The following is an 11,864-nucleotide window of genomic DNA, read 5'->3' as shown; positions in this document are numbered from 1 at the left end:
CAATTTCTGAGGAATTTTTTCGCCTATTCAGTTGAATGCGGGCTGTGATTACGGGCTTCTTTCTTTCGTCTTCATTTCGTGCTTTCTGATCAGTTGGAGTTGGACATTGCAAGTTGATTTTCCTTTGATTTATTGTTTCTCTTCTCGAACGTTATCGGTGATTAGATTTAGTACATGTTTGGCGTGCAGATGGATTAGTTTGGCGGTTCAGGCGCTGTGGATGTTCTCTTGCTTAAACCCTTGCCAGAGTTTGTTTCCTTTGTTGTTTGATGCACCGGGAGAGTTTGAAGAGTTTTTGGGTGGTCCCTTGTGGGTTTTACGATTGCAGACTTGTAGAACAGAATGGGCGATCTGGGCATTGAGGCGCGGAAGCCGCTCCTAGGTTTGTCTACGTCGCTTGAGGGCAAAAGGAGGAGCAAGAAGAAAGTGCTCGAGAATGAAGGTAGAGGTGCCGTTAAATTTGCTTGATTACATATCCCGTGCGGTTCATTTTTTAACGAATTTTGGCCGCAACCAATTTTTGACCTTTGATGTAATCGGAGTTTAAATGTCAGGCATGGCCAATTTATACGTCGTAGTATCAGGTTAACTGAAATTCGAGGTAGGGCTAGCTTTTTGCAGGATCATATTTCCGTTTTGTATGATTTTCTATATTGAGGAGCTTCTTATTTAATTTTTCGATTATTTAAATTTCACTCTGGTATTTGTGCTTCAAATCTGCAGCCTTTTAAGTGAAACCATGTCAAATAGGAACTTGATCTCCCCCATCTAATTTCTTAGAATTGACAGTTAGATGATTCCCATTAAATATGGTATATGTGCACATGGTAGATACCTTTTTCAATGTGTGCGTATGTGTGCCAGATGATTCCCATTAAATTTGATATGTGAGCATTGTAATTACAAGTTTCGCAATATATATATATATATATATATATATATATATATATTATATATATATATATATATATATAATATATATTAAACTAATAGTTTATGTTGGTGGTTATTTTTTTATTTTGTGTTGTTTAAAAGTCTACCAAAAATGCATTTGCAACATCTAGTTATTTGGCCGTAAATTTTAGTGAGGGTACACCTTTTGCAATAGTTTTGAGTGATAAAAAATAAAAAAAAAAACCATCTGGCGGAGGAAAGAAATGATGGTGAGAATGACAGACCTGTGGTTTGAGAAATGGAATCACCCTGAGGGGTTGGGGAAAGCTCTCACAAGGCCTTGCCTGATCCCAACGATCGTTCAAGGGAGCGGGAAGGTCTCAAAAGGATGAAGGAGGCTGCCGTGCAGGGCATGGCAGGGAATCAGTGATCATCAAAAGTGCAGCAGGCAAAGAGGCGGATTGGGAAGATGCGTTGGATATCCCCGGTCTTGGCATTCATAATGTTAATGGACATCGGGCCTTGGTGATTTCTGATGAGATTCATGAAAGAATGGTGCTGCCTTTCCGAGGTCTGCGATTGGGTCCCTAGTTGGGGAAATCCTAGGGTTCAAGTGCATATATTGGAAAGCTTTGAGCATTTGGAATCAACTCCCTTTACAATGTTGCAGAAGGGATTGTTTCTCATTCAAGCATCGTCTAAGGGGGCGTTGGTGGAAATCTTGTTGCCTATAAAATGGAAAGTTCATGGTAGGTATTTGGTAATTAGCAAATGGGAATCGGGGAAGCCAATGAAGATGAAGGCGCCTCAGTGTACCAATATGGGTTTGTTTGCCAGATATGCATATTTTGGCAGGTATTGAAAAGCTGATTGGCGGCTACTAGGTGGCTGAAGACAATTTAACTAAATAATTTGCAAGGAATCGATTTGCTCGAATATGAACTTTTGTTCCTTTCAATTTTTCTCTTGTCAATTCTACGTGCATAGTAGATGGTGATTGTGTTCTTGAGCAATTGGAGGAATACGAGGCAAGAATTAGGTTCTGTATTAGATGTGGGATTTCTTCACATGGTGAAGGGGCTTGTCCTCAGGTACAGGCAGCTTCCCCTCGCATTGCTTCCTTTAATCCTCGGAAGTACTTGCTCCAGTAGTTCATCCACTAATTGACAAGTGGACCCAAGTCAAGGTGGTGAGATGTAAATTGAAATCTGGTTGGTCTCAGATTAAAGGAAGCAATCAGAGGCGGAATATGTTGTCAGTGCTTGGTAATAAAAATCAAGACGCGCACAAACTGATCTTGATAGGGAACAACCAGATCGCTGGAGAGAAAAGGAGGAAGTAAAAGGGGTGTGGAGATGGGTGGAATATCATCTATGGCATAAGACTTTGAGGGAAAATCAGATGTGGGTTTGAATTCTAATGGCGGGGAATTGGAGATGGAGATTTTCTATGGTGAGGAGCAGACTTGGTCAGATAAGAACATAGAGGATCGAACACTAAGTTCAAACATGGTTGTACATGTTGTGCAAGATAAGAGTTCCAAAAGTAAGAATTCTAAAGCCAGCAGGAAGAAACCTCTTGCTAACAAGGAGTTGAGTATGTTGAAGAAGAAAGGAAATGCTAAGAATCATAATTATGTTCTGAAAGAAAATTAAGAGGTGAATGTTTGGCCTGGGGGACAAAATATGAAATTCAACCTAGCAGGAGGGAGGAGAATATCATAGGGGTATCTAACCACTAGGGGACAAACTTTTAATCTCTAATCAAGGATGAAAGTGGTATTATGGAACGCCAGGGGATTGTCCAGTAAGGCTGCACAAACAAACTGACTGAATCTGGTTAGTCATGAGAATCCTAATATTATTTTCTTCTTTGATTTGATGCTAACTGAAGAGTGTCTGTTAAGCTTTTTTAGGCGATTTCAAATTTTGATATGGAATCTCATGTTGAGGTAGAAGGTAAATGGGCTAGGATTAGTTGTGCCTAGGAGAAAAATGAGTTTAAATTTCTGAGTTGTCGGTTTAATTTGTATTGAAAGGATTGTATCTTCATGGAAAAGACAAGAGGGAAGAGGATTGATGTCATTGGGGTCTATTTGCATACTGATTTTAGGGTCAGACATGGCCAGTGAATTATGTTGGCGGCTATGTTGACGGGCAGGCATAGTCCAATGCTGATCTTGGGGGATTTTAATTCAGTCAGAAAATCTTCTAAGAAGTTGGTAGGGCCTCGGCATTTTTGGCGTGCACGGCCTTCAATTCTTTCATCCAATTTGTTGGTCTAGAATAATTAATGGATGGGAAAGATTCTTTTGCTTGGTTGAATCATCGTAAGTCCGCAGAGTAGTTATGAGTAAAATCAACTGATGCTTCTACAATAAAACTTGAGCTGAGATGTTTGATGAATCACTGAAGTTAAGGTGAGATTTTAGAGCCTCTTTTGATCATGCAGCGTTGGTGGATTTTTCTGTTTCACAGATTCAACGTGAGTTTGGCAAGAAGGTGTTCAAATATTCCTTTCACTGGGACAAACACCTAAGTTGCCAAAATATTATATCTAGATTATGGCAGGTTGAAGACAAGGGATGCCCTATGATGCAGCCATGTGCGAAGCTGGACAAAATAAGAAAGGGTCTATGCCGCTGGAGAAGGAATGCTTTAGAAAAAGTAGATCTAAAAGTTGATCGTTTGCAGAAAGCGCTGGATGATATTCATTTTTCTGATGATAGGGGTTCAAACCATTGGTTTGAGAAGGAAGAAAAAGTCAGATCTGAGCTGAATAAGACCCTGGAAGAAAAAGAGATCTATTGGAAGCAGAGGTCCGACGTGTAGTGGTTAAGGACAACTGGACAAGAGATGGAAATAATAGATTTTTCCTTTCTATGGTGAAAAGGATGGTTCAGAAGAGAAGGCTTGCTGAAACTTCAATTGATGAGGGCTCATTTAATGACCCCATGCAAATTCAAATCATTTGAAAAAATCATTTAAAAAAAAAATTCTCTACAGATGACTCAAAAGGATCCCTGCTTGAAGATCTATGGCCTGGCATGTTAGTTTCTGATCAGGACAATGAGTATCTGCTTAAACCAGTGACAGAAGAGGAGATCAGACAGGCTGTAATAGGCTAGAAGGTGGATAACTTTTTGGGGCATGAAGGCTTTCCCGATGGATTTTTTCAAAACCAATGGTAAATAGTAGAAGATTTGGTGAGCAGAACTATCATAGAGGGGCCAGTTTGGAAACTGCTTATTTGAATTGGATATTTCCGCTAATAGTTTAGGATAATTCTTGTATATTCTTGAAATCTAATAGTGTAGCATGGTAGTCATCGCTGCAGAAATTTGCAACGGGCCATAATCTGCCTGCTCACATCAGGGTTGTCTGTAGAAGTGGTATCCTTGCTCTCTGAACAAGAGCGGTGGTGAACTGAGTGTCTGTGCTGCTCGTTTGTTATTTTTTTTAGTCATTCATTCTTTCAACTTTAATGGAATAGGGGTGATCCTCCAACCCGTTTTTCCTTCAAAAAAATAAATCTTTGGCTATAAATGTGGCCAGCTGATTTCAGTTATACACACACACACAGATGCATGCACACACATTCTCTCTATAGACTTAAAACGATATTTTTTAGGATTCACTTGAAAAATGAAAAGAAAAAGAGAAAAGTAGGTGAGCGGAAAAAAGATTGATAAAAACTCAACCCAAAAGTGGGAATGGTTATGTTTTCTGATCGCAATAATCCACCATAGAAATTATTAAAAAAAGAAGAAAGTTGAACCATAGGGAACAAGAGTAACACATTAATACAAGACATACGTGATTGGACAATATGCTTACACCCATGGGCAAAGGAGGAGCACGATTCTACTATTAATAAAGTCAAATAGAGGCTACAACGAGGCAATACAGTAAAATCCCTCAAGACCCAAATCGGGCAATGCCCTAGAGGGAATAGCAAGAAAGAGGGAACTGAAGAGAATGAGATAATACATTTCTCTCTCTCAAAAGGGAAAATATAAGCAAATACCTCAAGAAATAGCCTCTAAATCAAAGATGGAGCCTTTCGTAAATGGCGAGCCAAAATGCTTCTTTCTGCTTTTCTTTCTCACTTTTTTCCCAAGAAATAAACCCCCAGACCCTAATTTGTAAAAGGAAGAGTGCCTTTATGGTTCCCTTTTTTTTCATAACTCACATCATTAGACTTATTTCATTAAAGACTCAAATGTGGAAAATATTCTCTTATGTGGGGTTCAAGGTACACCTAACAAATCTCTTCGAATAAAATAGTACCTGACATCAATGTGTTTTGTCATCTCATGATACATCTAATCTTTGGTCAAGTGAATGACACTTTGACTATGTAATAAATAATCAATTTTTCTTGACTTGTACAAAGTTAAGATAACATGCCCCTCAACCAAATACATTTTTTAATTGCCTCAATGATTGCTATATATTTGGCCTTTGTGTAGATAATACAATAGTAGACTATAAAGTAGTTTCCCAACTGATGGCACAACTTTCAAGAGAGAAAATCAAGCAAATAAGTGATCTCCTCCTATCAAGGCTACTTGCATAATCTGAAATCAACATATCCAACCAAGCTATCACTGTTCATACCAAAGTCTCTAATGTATCCTTCAAGAATCTAAGAATCTACTCCACTGCTTGCCTATGGCCTTTTCAGGAGATGATCTATCTACTAACAACATTAATTGCATGCGAAATGTCAAGTCTAGTACAAACCATCACATACATAATGCTGAGTCAGGCAGGCCATAACAACACTAGTTGTATCCTTCTTCAAGCTGTAGCTGTAAGATCTTCTCTTCCAGGCTCCGAGTCAACTTTTGCTTTTCTGTTTTCTTTGGTAGTTAAATATACTGGAAGAAGGACTTGTATAAACCAAGTGATTTGACAGTCCTTTTGGCAAAGGTTGAAGAATCTGAGGTATAACCTTCTACATAGTTGACTATTTGCCTTTTCTTTAACTTATACATGAGATATTTACTCCTTTCCCAAATTCAATTGGTCAATGCGTTTGCAGTCGTTTTTGCTTTATCTTATTCTGTTTTATTTTCTCTATTATAGGTTCTTCCATCTTTTGCAGGTGAAATACAAAGGAGTGAATGCCTCAGATCTCTGAGGGATATTTCCCTTGCACTTGCTGAGATGCCTGCACGTGGTGATCTAACAGGTGATGTCTGTCACTCGGCAGATGGTTACCATCTCAATGTTAAAGTATATGAGAAGCTGCTATTTAGTGTTTTTGACATACTGGACAAGGGCAAACTTGGTGAGGTTTGCTTCATACTGAAATCGTTGGCAATGGTTAGATGGCTGAACAACACTAACTGCAAATATTTCATTTCTCATCTCGTTTTCACAGGAAGTAGGAGATTCTTGAACTCTTGAAATCAATCTGGCAAATTCTAGGAATCACAAGGACTATCCATGGTATATGCTATGTTTGGGTCTTATTTCAGCAGGTATCTCTTTGTAACATATCTTTTGCTTCTGTTGAAATGATTTTTTTGCATCTACTTGTTGCAGTTATGGGAGTGTTCTGCATTATCCAAGTTGTTGCATTGTGATATGTTTTGAAAATGAAACTTCTAGAAAGAAGGTTTCTTTCTTTGACTTTCTCTTTTTCTCAACCAAAGCTTTGTAGAAAATGGAAGAAATATACTCCGTTTTAATTCATATTTTTATGAGGCCCTATTTTTAGTGACATTGAATTTGTTATCATGAATACTGAGAAGCCATATTATTATCTTTGAGAAGTTTGAATTATGAAACTTTCAAGCATGACATTAATTGCTGAGAAGTGTTTTTCTTTTACCTTTATCAATCCTGTTGTTCTTTGTGCAAACATTTAGAAACAATTGACGTTCCTTTTGTTGTCACATTTTTTGATTCTACTGTAACTAATGTAATGCTTTTCATATTGGCTTTTGTTATAACAGTTTATCATAACTGGTGAACAACGGCTTCTACAACATGCCACTGAAATGCTAAGAAAGATTCCACTAAAATAACAGCGAAGTATGCAGGAAAAGTTATATTTGAAAGGCCTCTGTTTCCAATCGAAGGAGAAATAGGGAATCAAGAATTAACATTTATGCATTCTGTCTTGTCACCTATAAAGCAGTGAGCTGATAAGCGTTTGGAGGATTATCATTGCCATTTTTTTGAGGTTAGTCTCTGCTTAGAATGACTCGGTGATTGTATTTCTGAATATGATGGTTGTTGATGAACATACATCGTCAAATACAGGAAGATATTGAGCATGATTATGAGAAATCTTAGAGGATTTATAATAAAGCTGCTAAGAGATAGATTGTGCTTGTTCCTAGCCCTTTTGGGAAGGAACAGAATTTGCTGGGGCAGGTGGGGATCTACCAAGCCAGGAGTTCGAGCCCATGTGAGAGTGGGCTGAATTCTTATAATTGGTATCTGGTTCAACACTTGGACCTGGGGTCTTATACGCATAGACATGCTGCTTTAAGGGAGATGAAATTGAAAGTTTAATTCTACATCTAAGATTATGAAAAACCTTGAAGGATTGATACGAATGCTAGCTAAAAAATAGATTGACCTGGTTCATTGACCATTCAGGGGAGAAACTAAAACTATTAGGGGGTGGGTTGGGTCCACTAAACCAGGAGCCCAAACCCATGTAGTAATGGTTTATGTTGTTGGAATTTTAGATGATGGAAAACATGTATTCTAATTGATTGGTGAATTTAGGTAATCACAGTTGGAGCTGATCCAGCGTTCGAATGGTTGTGAATTTTATCTTATTTGGGAACTTGATTAAGAGAGTTGTGATGTCCACTGGTGCTGTTTCTTTGGATGATGTTGGACTGGATCAAGTCAGCATTGATTATGTTCTCAACTGTGCCAAGAAAGGTTAGGTGACAAAAGATTTATACCGATTCAACTTCTGCAGCCATAAGAGAAAGAAAAAAACTTCTTGAAGGGTGGTTGTTCCTTTTTCTTTTTTGGAGCTTTTAGGAACTTGCTCTTGTTACAGGGGATGTGCTGCAATTATCAAAAGTAATCAGAGACCATTATGAAAAAGTCATCCTTCCAGCGACTTGTACACTAATTAGACCATATTCTAATTAATTGACTTGTAGTCTTTTGTAGCTTCTCAATCTGTTTGAAGCATTTAAATGAAGTATTTTGATGGATAAATGTACTAACAAGTGCCTATAAGTAGATAAGTAGACAAACATATCTCTGAACAAACAAGCAAACAAATAAGTAATGTTTGTGTTTATGTGTGCATGCATGTGTGTGTATATGTCTACTTCATTTTCCAATAAGCTGACAAAGCAATTTAGACAGGCTTAAGCGCTGACTGTGTTACATTGGTCTTGAAGTGATCATGTCAATAAACATAACTAGTTCTGCGACCGTCTTGATTTTCTTTTCTTCTACAATATTTTTTTCAAATCAATCTTTTTCTGTGGTGTTTATTACATTTTGATGGATATGAAACTTCCTTCCAGGGTAAGCTTCTCCCACAGTCTGTCAATAACTGAAATTTGCATAGTTTTTTACGTATTTTCTTGTTCTTTTTGTTTTCTATAGTTTGGGGAATGCTTTTTATTCATTTTTCAATTTGGAAGCTTTTGGATTGATTTGTGTGTTCTTTTGCATAATGCAGCCATTTATCATCTTTATGCTTGTAAATGAAGGGCGCTTCAGCAGAAGAACTGTTTTACTTACTAGGGCAGAACAGTTAAGATCACCTCCGTCACCGTCCACACCTCTAGTTCCTATTCATATAGTGCCAGCACTATTGTGACAAATCTTACAAAGTCACAGTCCTTCATTCAGCACCAGTTCAGGAGTTAACAATAGATGATATTGAGGATATTGATAATGAATATGAGTTGTAAGACGTCAACGAAATGATGCTCAACTTGATATATATATATATATATATATATATATATATATATATATATATATATATATATATATATATACACACATATATGGGGAGAGAGAGAGAAATAGAGAGAGAGAGTTGTTGAGTGGTCCATCCAGTCACATTTTGTGTACAATTTTTTAAACTTAATTATATAGATGTGTTCTTCATGTCTAAAACTATAAAAACCAACACAAAAATTGTAGTTTTTGGATATACAAGATTAGTTTTATAAGCTAAAAACTTTAACTGTTGATTATTATACTTCTATAAATCTTAGCCACACACTTACAATGTCATTTGTAGATGGATTTATAATGTTTTATTGACCAAGATCACATCCATAGTTGATTTTACAAAAAAAAGATTTGATCATAATTGTGACTAGGCTGTCCAGCTGATTCCACTCATTCCTTACACACACACACACTCTCTCTCTCTACAAATGAGAGTTAAATATTGAGAGTTACTTTGTGATATTATCGTGGAGCTGCTTAGGGATAGGCTTGTGTCTGGGGTTCGTCATGCATCGCTGGTCTGAAACTCTTGTATTTTTTGTGTACTTGAAAAAGAAAAAGGAATTTCTGTTCGCAAAATTGTGCCACTCTTGCCAGGACGTACTAGTTCTAGATGGTGGTCGATCGCGAATCTTTTTCCAAGGTGATGCTAGGCTTTTCCAAAAAGATCTTGAAATGTTAAAGGTAATCTTTTTTACCATTAATTATTTCCTCTGGAGCATTGGAGAATTTGATGGTTTATATGGTTAGACATGCAATGAAGAATGGCTAGTGGGGTTTTGAGTCTCGAGTTGTGCCTCAGCTGTCTTAGGCCTCAACAATAAACCTGAGTTATCTGGTTCTGATTGAGTTAACTGTATTCAATCTTGTCACGTCTTCTTCTAGCGCACAAACAAGTTCACCTTTGTTCAAAATGGTTGGTTGTACATCTATGCAACTTTTTCCTACTGTGTGGTACATCAACTTGGAAACGAGTACCTTGCAGATTTTCTAGTAGTTATAGAACTCAATTTCATTTCCCAAGTTTTAACCTGAAGTTGGAACTGTTTTTCTTTGCTTATGGGCTTGAGGACTCCCAATCCATTTGGAAATCAACCTGTTATTACTACTAAAGATAATATGTGAGGAGCTATAATCAGACATTGCATCGAAGTTCATCAAAACTTGACTATTAGATGTCTTCTTTTGCATGGGCTGTTCAACCTATGTTGGGCAATTGTCAACTCAAAGTTACGGTGTTCCTTTGATTTGATGATCTTTTCTGTTGTTCTAGGTCTGGGTAATTCGTGTGGGTTCTTACTATGGTATGGTGCTTTGTTTGAAAGCATGGGCTTTTTACTAGTTTTATCAGAGCCATCTGCCTAAATTGAAATACTTATTTAGTAATATTAGGTTCCTCCGATCAAGTTTACATGGCTTTGTTTGTCAAATCATGTTGCTCCCAAATCTCATTTCACTTTGGTACAATTTTAATCTATGATCAATTCTCTATCAGTCAAGGAGGAACTTCTTGACAAGTATGTTTTGCTTAAAGCTTTTATTAGTCATTTATGCAGGAATTCTTTATTTCAGGTGGTGATGGTTTGCTTGAGAGCTTGACAGTACGTGCACAGCTGGTCATTAAACTACATGGCCTTGATGTTAGTTTCGTTTGTCACAACATAGTAGTGCAGAGTTGCCGTCCCTTGATTGACACTTCCAAGTTTACACCATTATCACAGATATCTTGTTTGTTCCGAAGAAAAGGTGATGTTGATGGTAAAAAAATATGGAAAAAAGCATGATTTTTTCACCAAAACAAATTTAATGTGTTTTTTCCCATGTTTTTTGTTTTTCTTTTTTTTGACGTTAATATCATGGATTACACTTTAAACTTAAACTAAATTATTTATCATTGTTTATCGTGATTAAAACATTATTTTTATCATAATATTCTAGTTGTTTTTTTATGTCTTGTAGAAGCCCTTTTCTTTTTAAAAAAATTATTTACTCGAAATTTCCCAAAAAAAACAACATTGCCACAGAGAAAAACCTCTGCTGTTATAACCCCAAGAAAAACCTTTGATGTGATAAGGTGAATCAGCCGCAAAGAGGGTATGTGCTAAGGTTTGGAAACAAGCTGGAAAGCCCAAGCTAGGTGTTGTAGCTTGCCTGATTGTGTTAGCTGTTTAATGTACAAAAGTACAATTGAAAACTTACGGCCAGAACTGTAGGTCTATTTGATGGAATTATTATTCTAGCAGCGTGACGTAAAAAAACATACTTCATAATTTGTATTACTCAACAAGCTTGTTAACAAAGATGCATTCCCAGTGGGGAACATTGCAATCCCTCGAACGCAGCATTCCCGCCCATCAATATATGCTCCAAAACATAAGACATAAAGCATACTTTCGTTTCTTTTTGTTGGTTTTAGACTTATTGAAAATATCTGAAAGTGAGGTTGATTTTTGGGTTATCACGAATGGGCTGTCACTTTACATCCTCCATCCAGCGGTGGAAGCAACCGCCGTATTGGGGCGGTGGTTTAAATCGCTGGCATAGAGCAAGCGGTGACAGCTGTTTGGAACGTCCAGCGGTGTTTGACATCGCCGCGATAGAGCTATGGCGGTGACAACAGTACCTGTAGCGGTGGTTTGAATCGCCGGCATAAAGCTATAGCGGTGACAGCTGGCGGGAACCTCCAGCGGTGTTTGATGTCGCCGGTATAGAGCTATGGCGGTGACACTTGGTGGGTACCTGTAGCAGTGGTTTAAATCGCCGGCATAGATCTATAGCGGTGAGAGCTGTTGCGGACTTCCAGCGGTGATTTCGATCGCTGGCATAGAGCTATGGCGGTGACAGCAGTTGGCTACGTGTAACGGTGGTTTTGATCGCCGGTATAGACTCGCCGGTATAGAGCTATAGCGGTGACAGCCATATAGCGGCGGTTTCAATCGCCGGCATAGATCTATAGCGGTGAGACCTGTTGGGGACCTCCAGCGGTGCTTATGATCGCTGGCATAGATCTAC

General features: G+C 37.8%; 1 protein-coding gene across 3 annotated transcripts; it reads left to right on the top strand.

Moving 5' to 3' along the window:
• Window positions 1-104: 104 nt before the first annotated feature.
• On the top strand, window positions 105-10,471 carry LOC116257813 (protein unc-13 homolog). Of its 3 annotated transcripts, none has more exons than XM_050078851.1 (4): window positions 105-442; window positions 6,004-6,189; window positions 6,283-6,382; window positions 10,425-10,471. In XM_050078851.1, the coding sequence occupies exons 1-3, from the start codon at window positions 343-345 to the stop codon at window positions 6,306-6,308; spliced, it is 312 nt and encodes a 103-aa protein (XP_049934808.1). In that variant the 5' UTR covers window positions 105-342; the 3' UTR covers window positions 6,309-6,382; window positions 10,425-10,471. The 3 variants fall into 3 exon arrangements, with proteins under 3 accessions (XP_049934808.1, XP_031490664.1, XP_031490666.1); XM_031634804.2 differs by lacking the exon at window positions 10,425-10,471 and adding an exon at window positions 8,569-8,675; XM_031634806.2 differs by lacking the exon at window positions 10,425-10,471 and adding an exon at window positions 6,860-6,971.
• The last annotated feature ends 1,393 nt before the right edge of the window (window positions 10,472-11,864 follow it).

The sequence above is a fragment of the Nymphaea colorata genome, chromosome 7, assembly GCF_008831285.2.
Source record: "Nymphaea colorata isolate Beijing-Zhang1983 chromosome 7, ASM883128v2, whole genome shotgun sequence".
Classification (NCBI taxonomy): Eukaryota; Viridiplantae; Streptophyta; class Magnoliopsida; order Nymphaeales; family Nymphaeaceae; genus Nymphaea; species Nymphaea colorata.
Note: the sequence above shows the minus strand (reverse complement) of the source record. Positions and strands in the feature narration are given on the sequence as shown.

Coding starts and splice junctions, on each gene's coding strand:
- LOC116257813 (XM_050078851.1), top strand. CDS start 343: ATGGGCGATCTGGGCATTGAGGCGCGGAAGCCGCTCCTAGGTTTGTCT. Junction 443..6,003: donor GAAAGTGCTCGAGAATGAAG/GTAGAGGTGCCG, acceptor CATCTTTTGCAG/GTGAAATACAAAGGAGTGAA. Junction 6,190..6,282: donor ACTGGACAAGGGCAAACTTG/GTGAGGTTTGCT, acceptor TCGTTTTCACAG/GAAGTAGGAGATTCTTGAAC.